At 38.3% G+C, this 15,438-nt stretch overlaps 1 protein-coding gene across 1 annotated transcript in view; it reads right to left on the minus strand.

The window, feature by feature from the left end:
• The window catches only part of CEMIP2 (cell migration inducing hyaluronidase 2), a 939,901-nt gene that overhangs the window by 358,176 nt on the left and 566,287 nt on the right, over positions 1-15,438 (minus strand). The window contains exons 10-11 of the mRNA XM_044059182.1: positions 8,287-8,322; positions 5,185-5,340 (exon numbers count right to left, since the gene is read on the minus strand). Of these exons, the coding sequence (XP_043915117.1) occupies positions 5,185-5,340; positions 8,287-8,322 (192 nt within the window). The remainder of the gene's footprint in view (positions 1-5,184; positions 5,341-8,286; positions 8,323-15,438) is intronic.

Consider the following 15,438-nt stretch of genomic DNA (forward strand, 5'->3'; position numbering starts at 1 on the left):
GACTGCTTCAAAGAAGTCTAACAGGTTTAGGAGACATGATCTGCCTTTTACAAACCCGAACTGGGTGGGGTCCTTAGTTTGGAGATTACCAATGTCATTGTTTATAAGTTATATGATGATACATTCCATAGCCTTGCAGACCAGGCCCGTTAGGCTACTGGGACAGTAGTTTCCAGGGTCTGTGGTGGCTCCCCCCTTTGTGGAGTGGGATAACAGTCGCTGTGCGCATTCAGTGGGCACATAGCCAGAGGTGAGGTTTATGACTGAACATGGTACTTAGGTGGGGTGCCAGATCGTTCTGTAGTTCATGTAGAACACAGCCTGGGATGTTGTCAGGTCCCATGGATGCTGTGTTCTTGGCTTTGGATAGTGTGCTTTTTACCTGTGCAGCTGTGATTACAGGAACTTTGCATTCTTCTGGTATAGAGATGGGCCCTTTAGGGGATGACAGGGGGGTAAAGTTAGCAATGAACCTATCTGCCAGGATGTTGGCAATATCAGTTTGTTCTGTATAATTAGTGCCATTGCGCTGTAACTTAGAGCAGATCTGAGTGTTGCCATTGAGATTCTTGACATAGCTATAGAATGCTTTGTGGTTGTCTTTGAAGTCAGTGTTGATTTTGTTTTCGTAACTAGCTTTGGAGGATTTTATGAGGGATCTCAGCTTCTTACTGATGCTGACCAGGGAGTTTCTCCAATCATGGGATTTTACTCTTTTTTGCAATAGTTTCTTTCTTCTGTTGTAGAGTTTGTTTATGGCAGGGGATTACCAGAACGGCTTCCTTTTTTTGGGGATAGCATCTTGGTTCTGTTAGGGATTGCACAATCCATGCACTCGTGTAAGTGCTTATAAAGTGCATTTGTGTAGGATTCAGCAGTCATACCTCTACTGTCTGTCAGCATGTGTGTCGTGAAGTTTGCCACTTCTGTCTTAAGAAGTGTGAAAGTGGCTTTGGAGAAATGTTTTACTGTGGTTTCCCTAATGCGCGGTGGGGGAGGGATGTGGATGTCTAGGGTGATTAGCTTGTGGTCGGATCTGACCAACGAGGAATTGACCTCTGGTGTGTGGTCGGATCTGACCAACGAGGAATTGACCTCTGGTGTGGAGCACCGGTTGCCCATGTTGGTAATAACCAGGTCTAGGATATTGCTGCCCCTGGTGGTGGTGTGGATAAGTTGATCCAAGGCATTGGAATTTATGAATTCCAGAAAACGTTGCGCACAAGTGTTGGTACATGAGTAGTTTTCTCAGTTAATGGCGGGGTAGTTGAAATCACCCATTATTAGGGTGTTAGGTTGTACCCTAATATTTTCCAGTGCATCAAGAAATGAGGAGGGGGAATCCTGTGGCATGGTGCAGTCTTGCTCAGAGTTAGTTGCACTTGGATAATCTTGGATGCATTATGCTGAGCAACTAGCCTGGCGGTGTGGATATCCTTAATGAATATGGACACGCCTCCGCCTTTAGTGTTTTGGTCCAGGTTAGGTGGCTGAAAGGTGTGGTATGAATTATAGCCTGGTAATGAAGGGGTACTCTCTGGAGCCTTGAACCAGGTCTCTGTCACTGTACAGATGTCGATGTTCTCCATTTTAAGGAGTGCCTCGAGTGAGTGCATTTTGAGGTTTAGACTTCTAGCATTGAGTAGCAATACCCTCAGATTCTTCTTGCTTGTACCTGTTACGGTGGTGAATTTGTCATTTGAACCTTGCCCAAAAAAGGCACTATAGGGGTGGCTAGAGCCTTAGCCAGTATCCAAAATCCCAGTGGTGACAGGTGCAGGCCATCTCTGGCAAATCATCTTGGTTTGTCGATAATGTCATCCCAGGCAGACAGATACTGGATCCCCTTAGAATGACACCAGAAGCGTAGCCAATTGTTGAAGTCAATCATTTTGTCCTTGTACTGTGGTATCATTCTGGGTGTTGGCAGGATGCTACTCAGGGCTAGGGTCACACCTGCCTAGGCTACAAGATCGGACAGCTCCTCCATGTCCCTCTTCAAGTAGTCCAGGCAGGTACATTTCAGGTCATTCACACAAACATGGATAATGACAGAGTCATATTTGTACTTGTTGTGGAGTGACCTAAGTGCATGCATTGTGTGGCGGATCCTGGCACTCGACAGGCAGCTGGCAGTAACCTTCTCCTTGTTTAGCCTGGTGAGTGGAACATCAGTGTGCCTGACAATAGAGTCACCTATGACTAGTGTGTTGGGTACATTGTTATGCCTTATGGGCTGTGGTTGAGTGGCACACAGTTTGTGGGCTATGTGTCATTTGGGTTGTGTTGGGGGGTGGAGGTTGCTTGTGTTTCTGCCGTGGAGGTCCCTGTTGCTTGAGCAGGTTTTTACTGAGAGCCTCGGCGAATGTAGGTGCGTGTTTTGTGTTTCTGTGTGTGTGTTTTGGTGGTGTAGGTTTTGAGGGACTATGTGCTGAGTGTGGTGTGGTGCAAGTGTTTACCTTCTCCTCTTGACTGTCTAGTCCAGTCTTAGGTGAAGAGAGCTTTGCTTCCAGTTTGGCTATACAAGTGCATCTCTCACAGGTTGTAATGTTGGGTGGTAGGAGGAGAGTGTTGTCTGTGTACATGAGGCAATTGCTGCATTGCCCCAAGATGCCCAGATTCATCAGGTAGACAGGAGAAAACACCGGGAGCCACATGCCTGGATAGGGGATTATTTGTTAAGTACTAGAAACTGTTTTCCTCTAAATAGTGAGGAAAGTTGAGTGCAGTAGTAACTTGTAGCTTATTCAGTGCTTACAATAAGTTTTGAACAAGTGCTGAGCTCAAAGAAACAGACAAGTGCTGAAACTAAAAAAAACTGGCTAGTTCTAAGAAACAAAATTAAGCTAGAAGGCTTCCCTCCAACACAGAAAGGCTTGGTGGCATAGAAGCCCACAAATAGTCCCGGACACAGCAAATCTGTATCCAGACTAGACTACCCCCAGGAAAGGCAGGGAACAAGCTTAGAAATTTTTTTTTTCAAGTGGAAAGAAAGGATGAGCAGAAACTAAGCTGATTGGCCTTCTCACATGTGCTCCCTGTATTAGGTTGAATGAGGTAATGACACTAGACTGGGTGGAGGGTCCCAGATCAAATTAACAGTAGGGGCGGGCAAGTGCAAAGCCACCAACTAGAAGAACAGCATACCAATATGGAGGGAGGGTGGGAAATAAACTGCAGAAATGTTTCTCACAGCAAAAAAGCAGCAGTGAGCCTTTAAATTAAAGTTTTAAACAGCTAAAGGAGCCTCTAGAGAAAGCTTTTAACTGCAAACAAGTTATCAGAATCAAACAACCCAACAGATGCTTAATAAAAGTGGACAATTTCCAGTTAATACCTCACACACAGTGAAACTAGCTAGAAAAATATTCACTAGACAAAGTGCTATAAATAACTCGAAAAAATAAGCAAAAAAGGAGGAAAGATAAAAGCAGTCATTCCTGGCACATAAGAAAGCAAACAAATACATACTAAACATAAACATTTCAGAGGATAGGAATGGAGAAAAACAGCCACAGTCGGCTGTAGCTATTGTTCTAAACCTCTGAAAGTTTTATGACTTCCTTGTAAGTACAAGCACAAAGCTAGGATTACAGAGCAATACATCCAACCTGCAGCAGTATGTGGACACAGTGCACCAAGAGTCAAGAACTCGCTCTTTAGCAAAGCCAGATGTTGAAGTCATATGGGCCACTGGCAACATCTTTTATCCAGAGTACGTTTGCTACCAGACAGCCAGACAGAGAAGAAAGGAAGAAGGCAGGCTTCAAAATGTACAACTTTCACACGTCTGCACATTATTTATTTATTATTTATTTACATTTGTTGACCGGGAGAGTCTGACTGGACACAGGTCCATTTTCAGCGGAGGCCCGGGGAGAAAAGCTCCACATTAAGTATTATTTGCATTATACAGTTAAAAAACATAGCATTTAAATATAGACATTAGTCCAGTTAAGGACGCAAGACAAGAAGACACATGGCAAAGTTATACTATGTGCATGAAATTTTTCTTGGACAACTGCAAGAGGAATATATTAAAGTTCAGAAAAGATGCATTTTTTGCATGTAGCATATTCTTTTATTTCTTTATACTATCACCTGAATGATACCTTTATTTTTTAACTAATAATGGTAGGTTCATTTTGTGTAGTACAGCGGCTGCAGATTATGTGGATTTACTCATCAATGTAATTCAGCAAGTTGCTTTATAGTGCATCTTTCAAGTGTCTAAAATTTGTACATGATGACCATCTTCTGCAAATGGATGTGTGACAATTTGGTGAGGCATCTGACAGCTAACTGTACAAACAGGATAGCATTGTCTTCATAAAGGTGTACTGGGTAAGTCACCTCAGCCTCCCTTAGTCAATATGAAAATGATGGGGAAATTTTTCTGTGGTGTCATTTACAGATATAATTACAGGTATTGAGAGATGGTTTACAGTAATCCCATGTCTTAAAAATCTGAAATGGAATTTCCAGCACTGAAGATGCTATACTTTTTATATATGGTAGCGGAAATAGGGATGAAACTTAACTTATGTGTGGTCTTGGATAACAGAGGCAAGGACTGAACACAACCCATGTATGAAGATGCATTTAATTCACAACTGTGCTACATAATCAGCGTTTCATTATAGCAGCAAAACACCAACAAAGGCAAACTCACATAAGGCAACAATATCAGAATGAATGTCAGATGAACAACATCTCAGGAGCAAGAAAAACGCAATTAAAGGTTAAGATATCTTAATAAATATTTTTTAATCAGGTTGCAAATGCAGCTTTTCATCAGTACAGGCAAATTAAGTCTTAATACCAGTTTCTTATACAGGCTACTCAAAACCATTTTTCTCTCTTCCCTCCTTCACCATCATTGTATGAATATCAAACAGACATAAGGAAAAGCCAAAAGATATAAATTTCTGCTAAAATGTTGCAATTTTCGAATATATATAAAATTAAAACTATGAAATACTGTAACGACACACACTTTGCATCTGGATAGTACATTCCAATTTCAGGCTTCACAGTTGTGCACAACTTAAAAAATAAAAGTGCAGCTAAGCAGCATGCATTGCCCTGTATGTTCACAAATGTGCCTTCATTCCTAGTAGGAAAAAGAGTGCGTTACAGCTGATTTGAGAGCTGTTTACAGCAGAAACTCCTCTTAATACTTACTTATTTCTGGGCAAAGTGCGATTTCTGTTGCCAGGCCATCCAGTGCCAAAATACTTGTTCTGACCACCAGGAAAACCATAGTTTTTACTTTCACCAATGAACAAGGATTCCAAGACTGTCTGACTTGCCCCTTCATCCTTGGGAAAGCTTCCATCACTACATAAATCAAAGGAGGTTATTAAGAAGTGAAAACAGCTAACTTGCAAGCAAAAGCATTTAGAGCACTTCTTCATACAGGCTATATTGCTGCACTTAGATACACTCACAAATCTGTAGAGAAATTAATTAGCATAAACTTTTATTTTCACACAAAGAAAAAAATAAACAGCCAGTGGGCTTTAATACTGTAGTTTCAGGTCAATGTCAAAGCTTAAATTATGTCAAATATACAGGAAACTGTGCTGGCCTGATGGCACAGAAATAAAATATACATCTGTGTCAACAGCTACTTGGGTAAGGTAATTAGCTGAATATGCCAGCATGACTTGCTGGGGAAGTTGGATAATGGTCAGAGGCCTACACTGCTATGCTAGGAAGCAAGAACAAAGCTCAGTACTACTCACTAGGCTCTTGCTTGGGCACAATAAAAGCTTATAACTAAGAGGAGGGGGAGGCAGTCACTGCATGTCTAGAACATCTAGGGTAGAAGTATGCCTAGTGCACAAAATGATGGCAATATTCCTTAGTGAAGAGGGATGTAGCCCTAACTACTTCTGAGATGACTCCGGTTTTATTAGCAGCTTAAACACCAGAATCCCCACCCAAGCAAGTGGGAGGGTTTGGTACAAATTTTGCTGCAAAAGTGACACATGGGAGAAGGCATCTACTGTGGATTCAGTGCACAAGAGAGGGACTTGGGGCATGATCCTACCTAGGAGTGAATCGCACTCTAGCTGACCATACCAGGTAAGCTGAAATGAGAATCTACACTGGGTCTGACAAAGTAAGCATCTTATTGTGCTTGTTGGCTAACAGGAGAATGGAATCAAAAGTATATAAAATATCCTAATCTCCTCTGGACTATGACCGCAATCCTCAATTCACTTTGCCCCTGGGGATGAGTGAATGACCCCATAAGGGATGTGGACTCAATAGTAGGGGAAAGCCAAAACATTATGGCAGTAATCATGACAGCAGTGGATAATGGGACAGGACTAGTCTCCATAAGGACCTTGTAGGCTCCCAACATCAACATACTGAAAACCTGCATCACACCTTGATGCCAAGCAGTACCCCAAACAACCCCCCCATAACAAATCAGGATTGCCTACTCAGTGAAGGGTGACATCAAGGAACTGCAGGGTTCCTGGGATGTGATGAATTTGAGGTTACACGTATGCTCAATGATCTATGAAAACCAGGAGAAGGGAGGCAGCACAAGTAAGGAAAATAATCTCCAAGTGTACTTCTGTCATCATCACTGAAAAAAATGGCAAGAGGTAACAACACAATATAACCATGTGAGACACAAAACCAGATGAATAACTTAAGAGCTAATACCGGCTACAGTTCCTTAACACAGGTCATGAGTTAGCCAACAAACTAGGCCATGACAGCCTACCATCACAATACTGTCCTCAAAAAGGCTGTTTTGTCTAGTGTGGGTTAAAGGCCTACAAACTACATTATGACTCAAGGGGTTAAAGTAAACGCACAGTCTGTTTTCACATAGTCAGGAATTAGGGATATCTCTCTCTCTCTCTCTCTCCAGGACAATCCCTATCAAGACAGCAGTGTTCTGTGGAGAAAACTCCACAAAAAATGGCAAATGTCCTTTGATATTTAAAGGAAGAAATATTTTCTGATTTCCTGTAAGTTACACAGAAAATTATGACATTTTACATGGTACAAAAGTAAATAATAAGAAAATAAATTCTAAAACAACAAACCTTCCTTTTGGAATAAAGTGAAAACCTGGAGGGATAGGTTCCTGACCCAGAGACTCCCCAGACTCTGGAATAGATTGCCCATACATGTCAAGCAGAGTGCCTCTTTGGACCTCTTCAAGAGCAACCTTGACGATTGGATGGGAGAAAGGAAATTCATCCCAGGGATCACGTCAGTCGCCCTGCTAGACAGGGGTCCAGGAAAGTAAATAATGTGGGAAGAAATAGCCAGGGAATTGTTATGGCTAGGCTTGTATAGGCCCTAGGGCTGATAGCCTAGTACCAACCTATGAACCAATGCACTGACTGTTAATATGGCTTGTATTGCAAAATCACATTGCTGCAAAACTATCCCACTTCAGACATATGAAAAGATAGGATATCTACTTACTAAAGAAAACTAAATAAATCTGTGCTTCTTTATCAAGAAAATACCACTGGAGCAAAGGATCCATTACAGTGGTTGCAAGGGGGGAAAGTTCCATCGTACAATCTAAGCAGCATCATATATACATATTTGGTTTTGATTATCTAATCAACCTGAGCAACATGTTGCTGAGAAGCAGGCTAGCCTACTGGCACAGGAGTGTTCCAGAGTGCAGAGCTGGTGACAGGTTCAATTAACAACATGGACTGGTTCAGTGGAGAGGATCAAAGGATCAGGTAATATTGACAATTTCTCTCCTCGTGTGTGTGTGTGTGTGTGTGTGTGTGTGTGTGTGTGTGTGTGTGTGTGTGAGAGATTTGGCACATGCCCTTAGGCCTTGGTGGTATTAATTCGTCAAGGTAGTAGAAGGACAAGCTGACAACAGCCATGCTGAATAAGTGGAAACAAACAAAAATCACTGCATATCTGGTGTCAGAAAAGGCAGGTCAAAAATACCCACTTTGTAATAACCAAGATTTCTCTTCTGAAGAATCATGGGACCAAGGATAAAAGACAAAAAGTCTTTGCGAGTATAGAAGGAAACTGGAGTACTAAGAAAAAAAAAACCTACAGAGATAGAGAAAGAGCATGCAAAGCTTGCAAACTCAATCCATGTGGTATCCTGGGGTAGGGTGTCAAGATGGAACCAGGGACTCTGCAGCTAAGAGGCTATACTCCCACCCTATCAGATAAAAACAATGTACTGATAATGTCCACACTACATCCAAGCATTTTTATGATTATCACAAATAGTTATGAGCAGCATGGAACAATAAAATATATTATTACCTTGCAAATGTTAATCCAATTCCATTGTCAGCAAATCTAAACAAACAAAAAAAAATTACTGTGAATCATATGCACCTCTGATGTTATGAATACTGTTTACTACTCAAGTTTACATTTATTTGTCATTAGTATTCAACACACAGTAGTTTTCTGCTAAACATGCAAAGCTGAAAAACAAATCTACGCATGAGTTAATCAGATACTCTCTTCTATTTTTCAAGGAAAGTCTGTCTTAAAGTAATATCAATATGTTGAAAATAATCTGAAATAAGGTGAGGCCAGGAAGGTTACGTGGACTCTGACTAATCATAACAAGTAAATAAAAGGTATATTCCCTCACCATCTCAGTTGAGCTACAAGAGGATCCTTCTTGAAGGGTCCTACTAGTGGATTCATCTCTTCCACTAATCAGAATATTGCATCTTTATCTGAGAAGTTACTGCATTTAGGGATGGCCACTTGACTTTGACTAAATATACCATGATACAACACACTGACTATATAAACATTCTAAATCCTCACACCAGCTAATTTACTCTATAGTCACAAACAAGCAACTTCACACAAATCAAGAAATCATTTTACTACCTTAACAAGTGATCTGCTCATATCTTCTTGCCCAACATAACAGGAACTCAAAGACAAGATAGTGCCTCTCTAGCCTGCCAACAGAACAAAACAGTCCTTCCATAAGTGTCCAGTTTCTTAAAACTATCTAAACTAGTGCTTGCTTTAGTATAATTTGGTAGTCTATTCCATGCATCAGCTAGTCTCTCAGAGGACCAATTAGTACACATCTCATTCCTATATAATCTCCTACATGGGGTGTCTGAAGATTCTCTGCTACTCGCTGATAACCCCAAACATTCCCAGAGGTACAGGGCTCTCAATGCCCAACATACCTGAATAAGATCTCCTCTTAAACATCTATATGAGACACTGTACAAAGTTAAGATATTTTAATATTTCATAATAACAAACTTTCAAATCCATATATGCCATTGGTATTCTACCGCTGTACTCTTTCCAATTTACTCAAGCTAGTTTTTTTATAAGCCTTCCATACTATTATCCCATACTCTAGTTTGAGTTTAATGTAACTTACAAACAATAATTCTACAACGTCTGATTATCTAGACTTTATATATCTTTTTTACAACCTAATTGAATAACTAGGATTAACCAACTAGTTGCTTTGATCAGAAAAGACTCAAAGCTGGACCTACCCCCAAATCTACCTACATACAAAGGTCCTTGAATGAATCCACATTTTCAACCACTGTGAGCTGTAATAAATATTCATCCTTTAATCTATGGCTCTCAAATCTCACATTTAGTTTTTGATATATTTATCAGCATTTTATTCTCATGTGCCAAAATGGTCAATTTAGGCATATTTTTTTTTGTTTGTTTTGTTTTTTTGCGAACATGACCTATCTGTAACAGGTATAATCATTTTACTCATTTTCAAATCCTCTGTATACAGACTATAGAACACCTCAGATGAAAAGATGAATCTGAAAGATACAACCTAAACAAGTATGGGCCTAGACAAAAGCCACGACTGTACCAAGAATTCCAACTGCTGTGTGATACCTGCCGTGTCTTGTAGGTAAGCCAGGCAACTATCCATTTTCCCAAATTTCCATCAACACCTAACTGGTTTAATTTATTGATGAATGTTTTATGCATGACCCTATCAAAAGCTGAAGTTACGTCCATATAGATTATATCACAGCGCAATTTTTCATTAATAAATGTTACTATAGTAGTACAGAACACCAGATTACAGCTAGTTACAGATCTATTTTCAGCATAATCATGCTGACAAAAGATTTCAAGTCTCAGCCTTTCCAATCATGACAATAATTTATCCAAAAATAACTTTCTTCATTATTTTTCCACAACACAATGATAAGCTTATAACTATATGACTCTGGGTTTGTTCTATTCCCCTTCCCTTAAAGAAGGGTTTAACAAGTGTATGTATCTAATCTAGACAAATTTCCATATACTTAAATGACCTAGTGAATAATAAATATAATGGTACTGTAAGTTCATGGGTCCTTCTGCTTTGCTGGGGTCCAGTTTCGATATAACCTCATTTAATTTCAGTATCAAAGTTATCTGGATGTTACTATTGCAATTTATCACCCCTTTGTGGATCCAAACTGTTATGCATAACATACTGTGAACATATCTATAATCTGTCGTGTATGAGGATAAATGACAGACTCTACACAAATTTTATCAATTTGTCTTTACGTCTACCACATCTTACATATCTATAAAAATATCCCTCAGGTCCAGAAAGAACAAGCAGCAAAAGCAATAATACGTCCTTTATTAGACTACAGCTCACCAAAAAATAAAACAGAAGTGTAATTCAAAAAAGAATTAAGCGCTTTCATCCACCATCATGCGGACTTCTTCAGAATCAATTAATCAATTATTAACGCACTATTTATATCCATTTTGGCACCAATTCAAATTGAATTATTTAAAAGACAAACGTAAAAGAATCTTTAAAAGCATCATTTAAAATACTTATAGCATAATAGTATATATATTTAACTATACTTAACTAAAATACTTGGTTAGAATCTGCATTGCATGCTTTATATTGTTTACATCTTTGGATTTGTGGCGTTCTTTGGATTTTTTTAGATCTATAAAAATGGTTTCTTATTATGTTCAATATTTGCATATACATTTTCTTCAAAATTTTCCTGATCTTGTCTCTCACAATGTTTAATTTATCAGTCCAGTTTGTTTATTTCAGTTTTCCAAGTAATAGTTTGAGACCTTTCCCATGTCTTATATTTTTATCTCTCAACTTAAGTAACATGTTCTTATGGAACTATATCCTTCTGAACTTTTTTTGTATTCAATTTCTTTATCAAAACTTACCACATTCATACTGCTGTCCTTCCACTGAATGGAACACTCCGATATGTTTTACATAGTAACTGTTTTGCTTCAATATAGTCTATTACTAATCGTCTGTGCACTGATTTAGATTTCACTTTGGCAGGATTACCCAACAGTTTAACCTTTATAACCATCAAAAAAGTGGTAAAACACAACATGATGTAACCCTTATTTTAAGAGAAATGTTGTAGAATACAGATTTATTGGCGGTTAGACCACTTGTACTGACTTAGCACATTATTTATTAAGTTTCCTGTTGAGACAGTGTCAGTCAGTGGAGAAATATCTATAAGAACTGAAAAAAATGCATCTGTAAAAGTGAATAAATACCTGTGCTTAGAACTACTGACTGCAATCCTTTTTTTTAACACCTTTACTGAATTGTCACTTAAGACATAGGCAAACATATTTATATAAAAGAAAACAAACCACAACATTTTTCTAGTTCCAATTATATACCTCATATTCTTTGTATACCTATCATCAATCCATCATCATATAAATTGCTCGATTCTCACCTTCCCTTAAATCTCACGCCTCCAAAACATTTTTCTATGAAATTTGTTCCTGCCCTTTTCTAAAGATTCCACTTCCAGTTCATTTCTCTGTTACAATATTCAATACTTCAAATACAGTTTCATTTCTCTGTTACAATATTCAATACTTCAAATACAGTTAGTTCAGGCACCGATTTCCATTTTATATTAATTGCTTTTTTGGTAGCCCCCTTACTAGCTGTATGCAATTTAGGCCCTTTATCTCAGCTCAGAAAATCATTTCCTTAGCTACACCCATTTGCTCACCCAATATTTCTGACAGAGTACTCGAGGGCCTTTTTGAAGTCTGCCAATTCATTACACTTGCCTAGTCTCTGTACCCCTAATTGCAGTCATCCCTACTGGCTAAATCGCCTTTCTCCATTGTCATGTTGGCTTAGTTCTTAGAATACTTTCTGCTACTTTATGAATATAATAATCTACTTTATAAATACAACATTCTGTATAGTGATTATTCACCTTAAGGATCGGCATCCAAAATCCCACTTTCTCATTATTTCTCGGATTTCTCCCCTTGTGTTATGTCTATGGGTCTTTTTAGCACATAGATATCCTTTCAAATCAAGTAATCCCAGGACCAACTTATCCCAAGTGACACTTGCTCTCTTCTCCTCTCAGATTAATTCCTTCAACTCTTTATTAATTCATGTCCACAACTTCTCATCTGGCAGATAAAAATATGCCTGACATGTAAATAAAACTAAAGGCACTAAAACATTTTCATTGCTTGTTATCTTACTATACATATCCATAAAAAAGAGTTTCTAGTTTCTCAGTTTTTGTATCTCCCCACATATCCTTAGTTGCCATAACAGAATCCTTTTTAATCCATACTCCTAAATATTTTGTTTTATTTTGTTCCCATAAATATGGGTATTGCTGGACCAACTCATGTCTGGGTACACAGTTTACATAGCACTTGTTTTATCTTCATTCATTTTACATCCCCAAAAGTGTTGAAACTGTTTCAGGATGTTCCACAACACTATGATGTCCTTTTCTGGTTTGGCAGTTGCAAAATAATATCACCTGCAAATAAAGCTCATGTTTCTTGATAACCATACCAATTATATCCTTGAATTTCTGAGTACCTTACTTTCTTTGTCAATGTCTCCAAATATAAAGCAAAAAGGAAATAAAGCCCATCCTGGTACCTCTGTTCAGAAAAAACTTGTCAGACAGAAACCCTTCCACTATAATTTTGCCTCCAATCCCTCATATATCTTGCTAATGGCCTTATTGTATCAGGGAATGGAAATGCTTCCATTGCATTACTCATGAAATCCTAGCTTATTCTGTTGAATGCTTTATCTGTATCAAGACCCCTCAAAAGCAGTGGTATTTTTCTTATACTCTATTTCCCTCTGGATCATCACTGTTTATTAATGTTGTCAAATGTTTGCGTTCTCTCTACCAAAAAACAGACTGATTCATATCTGTCAATTCTGGCAACACCTTTGCCATTCTTTTAGCTATTATAGACTAAAACATTTTATAATCACGGTTTAAAATTGAAATGGCACTATATGAAGCTGGACCTGATGGGCCTTTACTGTTTTTAGGTATTACAGCCACCAGAAATTTCTTCCAGGATGTTGATCCTTCCCTCCTTCTAAAATACTATTAAACAAAACCTTCCTGATCTTTATTACTTTCTTCTCTCCTAGCTTCCAAGCATCCACAGGAATACCATCTATTCCTGGAGGCTTTACTGCAGACTGATGGGGCTTAATTTTTATCTCATCTCCTCCTGTCTTAACTGTTAATTGTTGAGCTTCATCTACCTCTAACCTTGACATACTTAAGTATTCCAGAAATATTTTCATTTGTGCTCTTTCTTGATATCCGCATTGCTTTATACAAATTTTTTTATAAAATTTCCGAAGTATCTCTAACACCTCTATAGGATCTCTGATTATTTTTCTTGTTATAGACTCCCTAAGTCTGGCAACAACCTTTTCTATTTTCTGTTGCCCTAGTCATGCTAAATGTTTTTGTGCTCAGGAGTTATCAAGAACAGTTGCTTAACACTAATATTTCTAAACTCATGCATAATATATAGATACTCCTTTATTTTCTCTCTAGCTTTCTGCAGTTGCAGTTCTTGTTCTGTGAGATTCCCATTATTTTGCAATACTTTAACCTTTGTCAGCCCTCTAAATAATTCCTGGCACTTCTTAATCAGATCTTTTTCTTTTACTTTTAACCCATTTTTGAACTCCACTTTCACTTTACCCCATTCACTAGCTACAATTTCTGAAGAAATTTCTGTCTTCCCTAATAACTCTCAAATAATTTCAACTACCCATTCCTTAAATCCCTGTCTTTTTAACAGGTAGGTGAGGAAGTGCTAGTCTCATTTTTAATTCATTACCCTGCATTTTTATCTCAGTTTTTATTTGTGTATGATCTAAAATAGCTATTGGATGTGTGTCAAAGCTTCAATTAAATGCATATGTTCCTGTGAAATATTATGTCTGTCTAGTCCAGTTACTGTAACTTGGTAAATATGTCAATTCTCTCAGAGAACACATCTTCCAACCTATTTTCATAAATTACTTCAGAAATCTATCCTCCTTCCACACCCCCCATAAATATCCTCACTGTTGCAAATCAAGTTCCAGTCCCCACCTGTAAGTAACATTCCCTGCTGAAACCCGATTACTACTCCCAAAATGTTCTTAATCTCCACAACAGCAGATTTAGGTGGACTATAAACACATGCCAACATAATCCTCCTACTTTGCCAGTAACCCCTTACTACCACATATCTACCAATACTACTTCTTGTTCCTCTTCTACCATTACTGGTGCTCCTCTGGGAATTAGTACTCCACTTTTTCCTTTGTCCATGATACTCTGCTGAATATCCATCCTAAAATCCTTTATCGTTGTCACATGCTCACTTCTTTCCAAATATGTCTCCTGCCGCATTGCTATTTGTGCTTTGCACTTCTCTATATAATTCAATACTCTTACATTTTGTCTATACCTATGAGGCCATACACTTTTCAAAATAATATGGACAGTGTAGCCACTATAAGAAGTTATTATTCCCACCTGTTATATAGGACAGCTTTTTTTTTAATGTCTATTCCAGCTTTAGAGTTACAAGCACCCATTAATGTTTGGCAGGTTGATTGTTTATAGCTGTTTTTGGCATCTCCAGTTTGAACCTACGTCACATTTTACAAGACTTTGTTTTAATGAAAACCCTTAAAAATACATACATACCCCTAGAACACCACCATAACCTATTAACTTAAAACAAACATACACAACTAAGCATATCTTCAAACTTCCTGATAGCAGATATTGTCCAAAGTGACAGCTGCACCCACAGGAATTACTTAATCTAAAATTAAGGTTATCTATGCTAAAGCACATTTTACTCATGCTAATTGCGGTCTGTTCTCATTATCCCCTCCTCCCAGATGTAAAAAAAAAAAAAAAAAAAAAAAAAAGCTTACATGCTTTCTGAAAACAATACTGTAAGCCTTAAAAAAGTGTCCTCGCTTTTATTGCCAGCCCCTGTAGTCAGCTTGTCTCTATGGAAACATAAAATGTACAGCCAGTCAGAATGGTACAGGAGCTGTGATCATACAAGATTACAGACATGTTAATTAGTGGTCAACAAAGATACTCGGAGAAAAACAACTATTAA

Source organism: Protopterus annectens, chromosome 17.part0, assembly GCF_019279795.1.
Source record: "Protopterus annectens isolate FY-2018-M chromosome 17.part0, PAN1.0, whole genome shotgun sequence".
Taxonomy (NCBI): Eukaryota; Metazoa; Chordata; order Ceratodontiformes; family Protopteridae; genus Protopterus; species Protopterus annectens.